General features: G+C 36.0%; 1 protein-coding gene across 2 annotated transcripts in view; it reads left to right on the top strand.

The window, feature by feature from the left end:
* The window catches only part of DPH6 (diphthamine biosynthesis 6), a 175,346-nt gene extending 160,381 nt beyond the window's left edge, over positions 1 to 14,965 (top strand). For both annotated transcript variants that reach the window (XM_004751052.3, XM_045067770.1), the window contains exons 7-9: positions 5,840 to 5,934; positions 12,962 to 13,049; positions 14,341 to 14,965. In XM_004751052.3, coding sequence (XP_004751109.1) covers positions 5,840 to 5,934; positions 12,962 to 13,049; positions 14,341 to 14,394 — 237 coding nt within the window. In that variant the 3' untranslated portion in view covers positions 14,395 to 14,965. The remainder of the gene's footprint in view (positions 1 to 5,839; positions 5,935 to 12,961; positions 13,050 to 14,340) is intronic.
* Positions 14,966 to 15,608: the final 643 nt, after the last annotated feature.

Below are 15,608 nucleotides of genomic sequence, written 5' to 3'. Positions count from 1 at the left end.
TGTTTTTTGTTCTTTGTGTGTTGGGTTTTTTGTTTTTTGTTTTGGTTTGGTTTGGTTTTGGTTTCTATTTCATTGATTTCTGCTCTGATCTTTATGATTTCTCCTGTTGGGTTTAGGCTTTCTTTGTTGTTCTTTCTCCAGCTCCTTTAGGTGTAGTGTTACGTTGTGTGTTTGAGACCTTTCTTGTTTCTTGAGAAAGGCTTGTATCGCTATATATTTTCCTCTCAGGACTGCCTTTGCTCTGTCCCACAGATTTTGAACAGTTGTGTTTTCATTATCATTTGTTTCCATGAATTTTTCCAAGTCTTCTTTAATTTCCTGGTTAATTCTTTAGTAGGATGCTCTTTAGCTTTCATGTATTTGGGTTCTTTCCAAATTTCCTCTTGTGATTGAGTTCTAGCTTCAGAGCATTGTGGTCTCAGAATATGCAGGGAATGTTCCCAGTCTTTTGGTACCAGTTGTGACCTGATTTGTGCCCCAGGATGTGATCTATTCTGGAGAATGTTCCATGTGCACTAGAGAAGAATGTGAATTCTGTTGCTTTGGGATGGAATGTTCTGAATGTATCTGTGATATCCATCTGGTGCAGTGTGTCATTTAAGGCCTTTATTTCCTTGCTGATCTTTTGCTTGGATGATCTGTCCATTTCAGTGAGGGGAGTGTTATAGTCCCCTACTATTATTGTATTATTGTTGATGTATTTCTTTGATTTTGTTATTAATTGGATTATATAGTTGGCTTCTCCCATGTTAGGAGCATAGATATTTAAAATTGTTAGATCTTCTTGTTGGACAGACCCTTTGAGTATGATATAGTGTTCTTCCTCATCTCTTATTATAGTCTTTGGCTTAAAATCTAATTGATCTAATATAAGGATTGCCATCCCAGCTTTCTCTTGATGTCCGTTAGCATGATAAATTGTTTTCCACCCCCTCTCTTTAAATCTGGAGGTGTCTTTGGGTCTAAAATGAGTTTCTTGTAGACAGCATATTGATGGGTTTTATATTTTTATCTATTCTGACACCCTTTGTCTTTGACTGGGGCATTTAGCCCATTTATATTCAAGGTAACCATTAGAGATATGAATTTAATGCCATTGTATTGCCTGTAAGGTGACTATTACAGTATATTGTCTCTTATCCTTTCTGGTCTACTTCTTTTAGGCTCTCTCTTTGCTTAAAGGACCCCTTTCAATATTACCTGTAGAGCTGGTTTGGTGTTTACAAACTCTTACTTTTTGTTTGTCCTGGAAGCTTTTTATCTCTCCTTCTATTTTCAATGATAACCTAGCTGGATATAGTATTCTTGGCTGCATGTTTTTCTCATTTAGTGCTCTGAATATATCATGCTAGTTCTTTCTGGCCTGCCAGGTCTCTGTGGATAAGTCTTCTGCCAATCTAATATTTTCACCAGTGTATGTTACAGACTTCTTGTCCTGGGCTGCTTTCATGATTTTCTCTCTGTCACTAAGACTTGTAAATTTTACTATTAGGTGACGGGGTATGGACCTATTCTTACTGATTTTGAGGGGGGTTCTCTGTGCCTCCTGGATTTTGATGCTTATTCCCTTTGCCATCTTAGGGAAATTCTCTACAGTAATTCTCCCCAATATACCTTCTGCTCCCCTCTCTCTTTCTTCTTCTTCTGGAATCCCAATTATTCTAATATTGTTTCATCTTATGGTATCACTTATCTCTCGAATTCTCCCCTCGTGGTCCAGTAGTTGTTGTCTCTCTTTTGCTCAGCTTCTTTATTCTCCATCATTTGATCTTCTAAATCACTCATTCTCTCTTCTGCCTTATTTGTCCTAGCAGTAAGAGCCTCCGCTTTTTTTTTAATTTTTTTTTTTTTTAAGATTTTATTTATCGGAGCGAGAGACAGAAAGGGCATATATGCAGAGGGAAAGGGAGAAGCAGGCTCCCTGCTAAGCAGGGATCCTGATGTGGGGCTCGATCCTAGGACACTGGTATCATGACCTGGGCAGAAGGTAGATGCTTAACAACTGAACCCCCAAGCACCCCAAGAGCCTCCATTTTTTATTGTACCCCATTAATAGCTTTTTTGATTTTAGCTTGGTTAGATATTAGTTCTTTTATTTCTCCAGAAAGGGCTTCTATTTCGCCAGATAAGGTTTCTCTAATATCTCCCATGCCTTTTTCGAGACCAGCTAGTACCCTAAGAATCATCATTCTGAACTCTAGATCTGACATATTACCAACGTCCCTATTGATTAGGTCCCTAGTCTTCAGTACTGCCTCTTGTTCTTTTTTTTGTGGTGAGTTTTTCCTTCTTGTTATTTTATCCAGATAAGAATATATGAATGACAGAATAAAATACTAAAGAGGTGGCAAAGACCCCAGAAAAAAGTGCAGTAACCAAATCAGAAGAGACCTCAAAGGTCTCTTCTAGGAGAAGAAAGGGGGTAAAACGTTAAAAAAAAAAATATATATATATATATATTAATATATATTTTAGACTGATGAAGAGAACAGAGCCATCCACTTGACTTTGGGTGTATTTTGATCTCTTAGAAGAAACTACCTCCCAAAATTTTAAAGAAAGAAAAACTTATGTTTATTAAAAAAAATAAGGATCATCACAATGAAGTAATGGTATATGACTATAAGGATGAAAATTTTAAAAAAGAATTCTAAAAAAGGAGTTGACAAGATAAGTTAGTTGGGAAAAGAAAGAAAAAGAAAGTGGAGAGAATTCGCTGAGGCTGGAGACTAGAACAAACCCTGTGCTAAATTTAGGGTATATTTTGATATATTAGAAGAAGTTGTATGCCAAAATTTTTTAGGAGAAAAACCCCTATGTATATACAAAATATTAAGTTCGATACAATGAAGGATAAAATATGACTATAATAATAAAGGTTCAAAAAGTGTTTTTTTTTTTAAGAAAGGTATTGTTAAGATAAACTAGTTAATAAACATTAAAAGAGGAAAGAGTAAAAGTTAAAAGATTAGAATAAGAAAAAAATAAAATTAAAAAAATTGAATTAACTTTGCAGGACTAAAGAATCATGGGAGAAAACCATGAATTCCATGCTTGCTTTCTCCTCTGGAATTCTGCTGTTCTCCTTGATCAGTGAGATTGGTCTTGGCTGGACTTCTTGCTGATCTTCTGGGGAAGGGGCCTGTTGTAGTGATTCTCAAGCGTCTTTGCCTGAGGCATAATTGTGCTGCCCTTGCCAGGGTTCGGGCTAAGTAATCAACTCTGGTTCGCTCTCAGAAGCTTTTGTTACCTGAACACTTTCCGTAGAGCTCTGAAGGATGGGAATATAAATGGTGGCCTCCCAGTGTCCCGTTCAGAGTTACTGAGAACTCAGAGCCCCACTCCTCAGTGCACCCTCAGAGAAAAGCACTCAATCATTCCCTTCTCCCTGGTCTCCAGCCACGCTCCAAGCTAACTCAGCCTGTGGCCTGTGACTGAGTGCTTCTATCTCTGGCACACAGCCCTGCTTGGAGTCTCCAAACCCAGCAGATACCTGCCACTCTTGGAACAGAGATCTCCCTGGGTCTGCCACTTGTGGGGTCCCTGCTCAAAGAGCAGTGGCCCAACTGTGCCACAGATAACAGTTTAACTGTTACTGCGAGCTCACTCCTCTGCTCTGTCTCTGTAACTGGCTTCCCCACTCTAATACCTGTGAACTCTGCTATACTCAGATACCCCCGATCCTTCTGTGACTCTGCAGGACCCGAGACCACAATGTCCCCATGAGGGCTCCACCCCCGCTTAGCCTCTTGAGTGATGTCCCTCAGTGGAGTAGATTTCTAAAAGTTCTGATTTTGTGCCCTGTTGCTCCACCGCTTGCCGGGAACCGGCCCCTCCCCCCACAGTCTATCTTTCCTTCCCTTTGGATTCACTTCTCCTCAGGTTCTCCCTTTCCAAAAGTGGTCAATTTTCTGTGGCTAGAATTGCTGTTCTTCTTCGCTTCAATCTCCTGTTGGATTTGTAGGTGTTCGGAATGTTTTGATAACTATCTAGCTGAACTTCTGCTACCTGATGTCATCTCAGCCTGCTACTCCTTCACCATCTTGACTCCTCCTTCTGGCAGTCTTTTTATAATGAGAGTATGTTCGTTTAAATAGCAGCTTACATTATTTTTACTAGAGACTAATAGAACTACTTCACTAACTACTTCACTAGGATAACAGCCATGCCAACTTTAATTTAAAAATCCAGTTATTCTTTGGTGGTAGATTATAGAAATTATGCAAAGCTTAAGTAAAGAATTTTCTGATGAAAGGAAGCTAATAATTGATAAGGTATACTCCCTTATAAGAAGACTGACCATAAAGGTGAGGTCAGAAGGTTCATTTGATGGGAAGTTCCTGGAATGGGAAAACCAGTGAAAGGGATATCAGCAAAAAAGAGGACAGATCCTAGCTACAGAATGAGGAAACATCCCTGAAACCCATATCCTGTTATTATTTCTACATTTTTATTGCAGAGCAGACATTAATTTAATTTGATTTAATATAGTAAAGTAATCTGTTCTTGTTATCTGCTCCTACAAGGACCAACTGCCATAATTCTGTCTCAATGCTTCTCTACTTCATGACTCAAGGTGAAAATTTCTGCTTTGCTCTTGTGAACTCATAGAAAATGCCACCCAGCTTTCTTTCCTTCACTTTCCTACTCTTTGGCTTTACAGTGTCATTCACATTACTGCTGATCCTTGAAAAGAGCAGTAGAATTCACACAGATCCATGCTTTAAGTCCCTATGGGCATATAGTCAAGAGTTTAAATATAATGACTTCAGAATTACAGCATGGCTACAAAAATAACCAGAGAAATAAATGTATAACTATTCAAATAAAACTGAAGACTTGTGCCATACTGCCAGCACTGGCAGTAGCAGGCAGCATCAGTGGAGTCACTCTCCTTTTGGGCAATGAGGACTTTGGACTAGGGAGAGGCTATAAGCAAGGAAAGCTATGAAATTCAGAGTGAAGAAGATGGAACATAGTAATAAAGCCTCAACACAGGAACAGGAAGATTCTCTGACACAGTCAGTGAGAGTGTTCCCTGAGTCCAGCCGTACATGGACCAAATGGGAAATGATTTTACTCTCAGTCTTGGGATTATTTAAGTAATATAACTTCTTTTTAATGCAAATAACAGGATGTTTGTTGTTTCTTTGCTTGCCTGTTTTTTTAATTTCAGGTTTAATTAGATAACATGATAAGCTATCCCAACCTTTCTTGGTGTTAGACCTTCCTAAGACTTGTCTACAGCCTTGGAACTTGCATTAGTTCTCAGTACCTTTGGAACTTCACTAATAATAACCTCAAGCATAATGACCATGTCTGTGACTCCCTTTTGTTCACAGGCCAAAGGAAAGGCCTTACATTGCTTTCTATGTGTCTCCTAGAAATGCTTTAAACACACCCTATTTCCCCCCATCCACATATAGGTCAAAGGGCAAAGGGGAAGCACAGTTCCACTGCATACAGTCTCATTTACTACTATATGACTAGGTACCTTTTCTCCTTAGTCTTCTTTGAATCTAAAGCTAATGTCATTCCTAAAATTTATGGTAATCTCTACATTTTCTCGTTATATGTAAAATGTTGGCCTTTACATCTTTATATAGGGATTTTGGGATTACTAAAACTCCTGTGCTTTTATGAAAACATTTTTCAGATGGCTTTAAACACATTTTAAGTTGAAATACAAAGTTATTTTCCTGTAGCTTGTGATCCTTTTTTGGAATTAAAGTTTCTTGCATGGATTTTTTTTTTAGGAAAAAATAATATTAGTTAAATGAGTGTTTTTGCTGCCTAATTTTGAGTTTTCTTTTTTGTTGTGTTATTCTCTTACTTTCAGCTTTCTAAGAAGTATGGAGTCCATGTTTGTGGAGAAGGAGGAGAGTATGAAACATTCACTTTGGATTGCCCTCTATTTAAGAAGAAAATAATTGTGTAAGATATCATTTCAGCATTTCTTCCCTTTCTTTAAATTTAAGTGATGAAAACAACTTAACATTAAGCTTGAGGCAACTTTTGTTGGGAGAAATAGAACGTGTCCTCCAAGTTCACAAACACTCAATTTGTTTAATACCAGTGAAGTCGTCTGAATACCTAAATCAATACCTGACAAGACGAGGCCTTCATAGAAGGCTATAAACTTTTTAGATATTGCACTTTCGTTTACCTGCTGATTATGCCCTGCAGTAAAACTGGTACCTACACACTGACACTTTTATCCTTTCATGAAGTGTGAATTGCCTGTATTATTTATCTTTCATTACAGCTACATTTGATAAACTGCCACATCAGTAGCCTGTGGGTTCCATTAACTCCATCCTCTTTTTCCCCTTTCTTGGCTTTTACAACTTGGAATAGTAATGCTAAACATTTCTCTTTTATTATTTGGGGTTATTTTTACATATAAACTTTGTTTTTGAGTGAATTCGGTTTTTGGCAAGCACTGTGATTTCTTTGCTATAGATTGTTAAAATTAGTGTAGTGAAAAACAAGAACTTCCTTTTTTTTTTTTTTTTGCAGTCTGTTAACGTTGTAATCTATACTCTAATTTGTGTTCCTCTTCTCCTATGCTAAGAGAGCACTTGATCTGCTTTTTCTAAGCTCTTATTCTTGGGAAGGATTGGCAGAATTATGCTCGACTTCAGGAACCACATCTGATGAAAGACTGGCATCCTATTTCAAGTGGACAGCTTCAACATGTTCACCACTAAGGGGTTATTTCTTTTTACATATTAATAATGAGTGAAGGAGTGATCTAAGAATATTAAATGGAATGCCTGGGTGGCTCAGTCGTTTAGTGTCTGTCTTAAGCTCAGGTCTTGATCACAGGATCCTGGGATTGAGTCCTGCATCAGGCTCCTTGCTCGGCTAGGAGCCTGCTTCTCCCTCTGCCCTCCCCCTGTTTGTGTTCTCTTGCTCTCTCATTCTCTCCCTGACAAATAAAATCTTTAAAAAAAAAAAAAAAAAAAAGAGAGAGAGAGAGAAATAAAATTAAGACAACTCTATGTGAATTTTCTAAAAAATATGTTTATCGGGGCACCTGGGTGGCTAAGTGGGTTAAAGCCTCTGCCTTCGGCTCAGGTCATGGTCCCAGAATCCTGGGATTGAGCCCCACATTGGGCTCTCTGCTCTGTGGGGAGCCTGCTTCCTCCTCTCTCTCTGCCTGCCTCTCTGCCTGCTTGTGATCTCTGTCAAATAAATAAACTAAAAAAAATTTTTTTTAAATACGTTTATCTAGTGAAACACGGCCAAGACATTTTCATTATCATATATGTAATATTCATCCACTCTTACTTCTTTCATGTTTTTCTAACTTCTTTTCCATTAATAATCATTGACAGAATTTATTTCACAAATATTTATCAAGTACCTATTATGTCTAAAGCATTCTATTGGGCACTGTTGATGTTCAAAGATAGCTCCTGCCTTCAGAGGTTGAATGGAAGACACGTCTATGTACAATTAAGATACAAGATGATAAGGGATAAAAGTTATAAGTTCATGTGTAGGAGACCGTTCTTCTGGCTACTGTGATCACAAAATAATTCATGAATGAAATGTACATTAAGTCTTACTTCCATAAGAAAATACCGTTCTATTATTCAAGAAGAGTATTTGCATGCGCAGGTGAAATATAGTATAATGGGGGAACTTACAGTATATTTACTTATTAATATGAGACTAAATTTGTAAAAAAAAAAAAAAAAAAAAGACATGCTAAGGAGAAAATGCCAGAGAATACAATTTTTCCCATTTATTTGACAACTTGAGGTTCTAAAAGTCTTTAGAACCTAGAATTATAAGAGACGTACTATATAAGCAGAAGGTCCGTTTATTATAGTGCTTTAGACCTGAAAACTGAAACTTTTGTAGACTTCATTTGTAGGCAAGGGAACCTAAGCCTGGCCAAGACAATGCCATGGGAGAAATCAGTCATGCTATTTTTAGAGATGGATGGCAGGGGAGGTATATTTAAACTCTTAGTGCTGAAATGTTTAGTTCAATTGAATAATCATTTATTGAGGTGAATTATTTGGGTGGAACTCTGCAAGCTACTGCTCTGCTCTGTAGAAGTTTTTTCCATAACAGGAGAGACAGGTGCATCGACTATGTAAGTGCTAATATATACAGGTATGTATCTTGAGAGCACAGAGGAAGCACTGTCTTTTCATTCCTGCTCATTTATCAGTTCATCACTCATCTAATTCTGATGCTTAAACATATTCTGTGCTTCTTTCTTCATAGGCTATGCCTCACCTTATCTTCATAACTTTTTTATTTGATGCCTTTTCTCTAGCTTGCCTTCCCATTTTTCTCCTCTTTGCTAAATCCTTCCTTTTTTTTTTTTTTAATTGAAATATAGTTGACACACGATGCTACATGATGTTACTTTCAGGTGTACAACCTAGCAATTCAACAAGTCTATAAGTTCTGCTCTGCCCATCACAAGTATGGCCACCATCTGTCACCATACAGCACTACTACTAGTAGTGACTATCTTTCCTATGCTGTAAAAGTCCTTCCATTTTTAACAGCTTCTGTTGCCATCCCTTCTAGTGCTTGTTCTCATTCCTAAACTCTTAGAACACATAGTTGTCACTCATAAGTGTTTGTTAAATATTGTTGAATTAATCAGTCATTTATTGTTTTTAAAAATCTATCCCATTTCCACTTACTTCTATGTGTTCCTTTTTAGGTTGTAATTGGAGGTGATAGGTTGGAACATATCCTAGTTTGTGGAAAAAGCATGTCACCTATTATATATAAAATCTTTCCTCCTCTTTAAAATAGAAAATGTCATCATCATACCTACCTGATAAGCACTAAATGTGATACTGGGAGTGAATATACATTGCACATTCTAAAACTGTATGTAAATGAAAGTTACTTTATTTTTTTTTTATTAAAAGATTTTATTTATTTATTTGACAAAGAGGGATCACAAGTAGGCAGAGAGGCAGGCAGAGAGAGAGGTCTCCCTATTGAGCAGAGAGCCTGATGTGGGACTCGATCCCAGGACCCTGAGATCATGACCCAAGCTGAAGGCAGCAGCTTAACCCACTGAGCTACCCAGGCACCCCTGAAAGTTACTTTATTTAGAGATGATACAATTAAAAGATTAAGTTCTTATAACTGTCTGTTAAAAACTGACTATTAATAATACTGGATCTGGTAACTTTGAATTCATTCTTGGACAAATTAAAATTTCTCCTGTTTTGTAGTCTGCCACAATTCATAAAGCTAATTGATTGTTAGGAATCCCATTTCAAATGTCTGATTCAAATTGTTTTGATGAAAAAGAGATCATCTCTAAGGGGAGAAAAATTAAACTTTTACCTGCAAAATGACTTGATTATTATTAGGGCTTTTTTTTTTCCTTCAAAAACACAGATTGAATCGAAGTAATTTAGAGAAATTGGGGTGGTTCTAGAAGTTTACTATAAGATACATTTTGTCCCAATTAACATTTTTTAAAATCTTGTAGGAAAGACTGATGTAGCAGTCTTTGTCTGGAAGTAATTTAAAAATTTTCTCACTAGAGCATTTTACAATTCACTTTTCATGTCAATTAATATGTGATTACTCACTTTTAGATAGAGATTTTTAGTTCAGAGAGTGAAGGGTTTTTTCTGAGAGGCCTTGAGGAAAACAATTACAGCTTAACCTTTATGAAAGGAAGATAATAGTGGGGCAATTGAAGGTCCTCAAATAAAGAGCCTACTTTTTTATTACTTCTTACTTTAAAATACATGTGTGTATTTATCAGACAAAAGAACAGAACTCTCAATGTTGTATTAATGAAAGTGATTTTCTTCTATTAATGAAAATATTTTCAAAATGTCAGTATTCAGTACATCCCCATCTTTCATTTGCTTTATTAATATTCCTATACTAATAAAGTTGCTACACATGGGATGGATGAAGGGAGGGGGGAAGGAAGGAAGTACTAAATTCTGTGGTTAAAACACTTTGTACTCATTTTTCCCACCTACTCCTATTTTCTCCCCACTCAAGGCATAATTCAGCACAGGGCATCACAATGTGGCATTCAGTGGGGATGAATCAAGTACTTACCTACCTTCTGACATCTATCCTGTATTATGTGGGATTTATTTAAACTTACGAACTATTTTCCTTATATTTAAATGTTTAGACCTATTAAGTGTTATCTTTTTTATGCTAGAAGATAGCATATGGTACATTGGTGTGTGTGCATGTATATATATGTACATGTATACATGCAGTGTACACATATGAGAAAGTATCTATTCATGAGAAGATAGGTAATTTTAAAAATCAATGTGGGTTTATGAGAATTCAGTAGTGTGTAATGTGAAGATACTTAACAAAATTTCAACTATAGTCATTTATTCAACAAAAGTCTGATGAAATACCAGACAGTGTACTCTGTACTGAGCCAAGAGGGGTGGGGTGGGGGAAGTCACACAAAGGTGATCAAAACTTCGTCCCTCTCTAAGAAGAAAGATAAGCATACAAACACATAATTGTAATGTAGTGGATGTGCAATGAAAGGCCTGTGAACACATTACAAAAGCACATAAAAGAAGACAAGTAAGGACTATTGGAAAATGTCAAGGAAGGCTTCACAGAAATGTTACTGAAGATGTCTATGAGGACAAGTGTGAGTCCACAGGGAATATCTGTATATGTTATTCTCTCAGAGGAATGATAGAAACAAAGACCATGGCTGTCTGAAGAGACAATGTCAGGTTTTTTTGTTCTGAAGTGAGGGTATAGGGCCTGACCTCACACCATGGGAGCCTGGCCTGACTCAGCTGTCCTTTTGAAGTTGTACCTAGGGGTAAGCCTAATGGAACAGTGAAAGGAAACATGGGTTAGCCTCTGAGGCTACCAAGAAGCCAAGGTTGTATAAGAGGTAGTGCCCAGACTGACTATTTGTATTAACAGGGAAAGGGGAGGAGAACACCAACTGGAAAGCATTTTTGCTGTGGCACAATTGGTCTTAATTTTCTGGGTCACTCTAAGGACATTTCAGCAGTTCCTACTCTAGGTTTCAGAGAAATCCATGAAGTAGAAACCAAAGATCCTTGAAAGCTGAGTTTCAGTTGAGTGTCTGAGTTTCAGTTGAGTGTCTGAAAGGTATGGCATTACTCTGTTTGAAACTAAAAACTGTTCATTTGAGATCTAGTCTCTTCCAGTTGTTTGACTTTGTATAAGTGAATGAAATGATGTTAGTCAACTAAAGATTACGGGTTTAATAGAATCCGTAAAAATCATATTCTTCTTTATTTAGTGCTTAGAATATTCTGTATTTTCTCTGGATAACCATCTCTATTCAGAATGCAGTAATTACATTAATTAAATGAGCTATTTGCTGTCAACCTTCTGTTTCTAGTGCAGATAACTGGCATGAGAAGGGAGGGCCCAAAACCCTTTCTACTGACATAGCTTAGGTTCTGGGTTAATTACAGTTTTGGTCCACTCCATTGTCAAGAATATCAAAACCAAGCTGCCTAGATTAGGCATAATTGAGGTTCAGAGTCAGTTTCCAAGGTTGAGATCAGGAACAGGGAGATTGAAATTTAATGTAAGAGTAAGGTTGTGCATAGGAATTGGAATCTGCATCTGATCGATGATCTAAGATAGGACCAGAATAACGAGCAGTTTTGGGATAAGTAGGAAAAACAAGATTAGGGCTAACAAGCCAGAGGGGCAGGTGTGAGAAAGCAAGCTGGCCTCTTTACTTTCTCTTTCTCCTCCTCATTATCCCAGAGACATCTTTTGGTTGATGTACCTGTGAAAGCAGGTTATATCTTTCTGCCAGGATCCTGACTGTTTAATAATTCTGTTTCTTTTATAACATAAGTTGCTTTCCTTGTAATGTCACTGAAGCCCTTTTTAATGTTATTTTTTCGTAAGCATTAACAAGAGGCATATTTGATATTAAAGGTTCATGAATAGTAGCTGACTCTTTTAATCATCATATTTTTTTTTCTCTATCTCTGATCTTTCAAAGGGGAAAGTAAACAGATTTTGTCCATGAAAATTTAATATTCTGGAGCCAAGTATTTTGAGGTTCCTTTTATTGCCACTAAATAACTTTACATTATAAAAGTTGACTCAAAAATATCTTACATTAGTGACAAAGTCAAATAAAGTTAACAATTTGTTTTGCTATCCTACAAAGGTTAAAATGCTAACAATGTATTAATATAAATAATGGAACTAGTTCCCAAGGCATTAAAGAGATACGGGGAAATTCTATTTTTAAAATTTAGTTGAAATGCAAAACACTATTGCTTTCTTAATAAACAACAATAAAAAATAATTAGTTATTAGAACTTCACACATAATCTTAGTTATTCATATGCGCTTTACAGGGTATCTTTGATAAAAGTTCAGTTAATTTACATGTATCCATATGGTGCCAGCAAGCAGTTCATACCATTTTACCTGAATGTGGTAATTACTATGTCAGACAATCAATTTTAATAGCAATGATATTGCAGTGTGAAGAGTTCACCTAGAGCTTAAAACCGTCACCAGTACTGCTTTTGTGAAGGATAATTGAGATTTTGTGTGAAACACTGAATGAATTACCTCTTGAAAATGAAAGGAATAATGAAGATAAAGTGCTATTGTTTAATGGTTAGCCCCTACCAAGCAAATTTGTGAAAATGAAATTGAATAGGAATTTTAAGTCTCAAAACTGTTCAGAGAGCTTTGAGTGAACCTGAAAGTTGAACTATGTCATTATAAAGACAAAAGCGTCTTTACTTTTTCTTGTAAATTTAGCATCCTCGATCCTTTTCCCAATAAAATATTGGATTCTTAAAAATAGATGTTAATCACTACATATTGTTTACCAGTGGAAATAAATACAAAAGTAGGATTTTGGGTCTCTTCTATTCACTAGCAGAGAACAATTTGCCACAATTTACATAGTAAATAAACACATTATAAAATTTTTATGTTTTAGGGATTCATCAGAAGTGGTCACACATTCAGCTGATGCATTTGCACCTGTTGCTTATCTACGCTTTTTGGAATTGCACTTGGAGGACAAGGCAAGTAAATAAGATTCACTTTCCCAGTGATTTCAAGAGAAAATTGGGATATATGCATTGGCTCTGTATCTATAATGCTATAACAACAGATAAAAGGTTAAAAAAAAAAGTCATTTTATCATTAATGATTTTTTTCCAGATCCTCAGTCAGTAACTAAAAATTTTGCAAATTTTTATGGTTTTGAGAACTCTATATGATGCCTAAGAAATTACATTTCTGAAGGGCTTGCAACTCACTTAAAAAGGGAATCATATATACATTAACCAATGAGAAGATAGGACAGTATACAACCAAATATTAGATCACCTGGTAAAATAAGAATTGCTTCATTGTACATAAGCATGAGGGGAAAGGTTTGAGAATGAATTGGAGTTTCATTATACAAAGTTTAGGAGTGGAAGAAAAGAAAAAATAAAAGCTTTTCCAAAAATACCCAAGAAAACAGAAGTACAAATGAAAGATGGAAAGTGAAGCAAAAGTGATAAAGAGTTTTATTTTAAATACGTTGATTGTCAAGGTATAGCAGAATGTCAGTTTAAGGATGTCTTGTGGAATAGGTAGAGATCTGGATTAGACCCTTTGATTAAAGGGTCTTCTCCTTACTGGGTGTTATAAGTGATGAAACACTGAATTCTACTGAAACCGATATTGCACTGTATGTTAACTAACTAGAATTAAATTAAAAAAATTTTAAAGTCCGCCACTTGAAATATAAAGGATTGGAAGAAGTTTTCTGCATCTTTAGTGTTCTATCGCCAAGTCTTGAGGCTATTTATGATAGAGAATCTGAAGAATCAAGAGAGTTTAATGAAGATTGGCAAAGGAAGGAAAAGAATGGTAACCAGAAATTAGGATGAAAGAGTTTCTCTAGGAAGAGTATAATTATCAGTGTCTAGCAAAATTAAGATAGAAAGTAAGTCAAAAGCTGGTAATCCTCGAGAAAGTAAAGCTGTACTATTCAAACATCCTTCATATCCAGGGAAAGGAACCTCTTACTTTCTCGGTCTCTGCCGCTATTGCTGCCATGTGCACACACACAAAATAGAAACTGTTGAATTTTTTGTTTTGTTTTTTTGGGAGTTTTTTTGAGGAAACTTATTTTGTTTAGACATATCAGCCATTATATGTGCAGCTATACCTAAATAGCTCATTGTTCACCTTGTTGTTTTAGTATTTCATTTGTTCACAGTCCATTTGCCCTCTCAAAGAAAAGAATGTTATTTCTTTAAGGTGGAATATTCACTGACACTAAATAAATATGCTGCATTTTCTTTCTTCTTCTTTTTTTAGGTGTCCACAGTACCTGACAACTACAGAACATCTAATTATATACATAATTCTTGAAGAACATTTTGAACATTGTTTACTAAGCTGCCAATTCTATATGAAAAAAACTACATAACATTTCCTCAACTATTATATCGAGCTCATTCTCTGCATTTTTTATTAGAAATATGTATCTTTATCAGAAGAAGTTAATAGGAACATTGATGATTGGGGAAATGTGAAAGTCTCATTCATTATTATTGGTGACTTCCTCAGGATTCACTTTCTCTGACTTTAGTTACCATGTCCTATCCATGACCTGTACATAATATGTGGTCTTTTTTCCCCTTTTACTTCATCTCCAACTCTCATTTCTGTAACATTTATTTTCCTTCATCCCATTGTTTTATTTTTCTCCTTTTCTCTTTCCTGCTCTCATTTCTGCCAGTTGTCTAATGATGCAGAGCATTTGAAAATCAGAATGAAAAGGCAGTTTACTTAGCCAGTCAAGTTTATTCTACTGTATATTACTGGCATGACTTGTCATTTTTTGTTTCGATACAGTATTCATTTTATCAACAGTATTGGACAATCAGGAAGAGTATCATTAGGTCTGAGTATTTTATAACAATGAATAATGCAATTTTTATATCTAATGGGAAGAAGTCTTTTCAACAAACGGTGTTTGGGAAACTGGATAGCAACATGCAAACAAATGCAACTGGACCACTTTCTTACACCATTCACAAAAATAAATTCATAGGGGAAGGGAGGGAAAAAAATGAAACAAGATGAAACCAGAGAGGGAGACAAACCATAAGAGACTTCATCTCGGGAAACAAACTGAGGGTTGCTGGAGGGAAGAGGAGTGGGAGGGATGGGGTAGCTGGCTGATGGACATTGGGGAGGGTATGTGCTATGGTGAGGAAAAAAAAAATAAAAAGAAAATTAAAAAAAGATTGAAGACCTAAATGTGGGACCTGAAACCACAGAAATTCTAGATGAAAACAAGGGCAATAACCTCTTTGACATCAGACATGGCAACTTCTTTCTAGGTAAAAGCTCCTAAGGCAAGGGAAATAAAAGCAAAAATAAACTACTGGTACTTCATCAAAATAAAAAGCTTCTACACAGCAAATGGAACAATCAACAAAACTAAAAGACAACCTAAGAATAGGAGAAGATATTTGCAAATGACATATCTGATAAAGGGTTAGTGTCTGAAATACATAAAGAACTTAGAAAATTCAATACCCAGAAAACAAATAATCCAGTTAAAAAATGGGCAGAAG

Source organism: Mustela putorius, unplaced genomic scaffold (assembly GCF_011764305.1).
Source record: "Mustela putorius furo isolate JIRA1106 unplaced genomic scaffold, ASM1176430v1.1 tig00003898_pilon_pilon_pilon, whole genome shotgun sequence".
NCBI classification, from domain to species: domain Eukaryota; kingdom Metazoa; phylum Chordata; class Mammalia; order Carnivora; family Mustelidae; genus Mustela; species Mustela putorius.
This window is presented reverse-complemented; position numbering and strand designations above follow the sequence as displayed.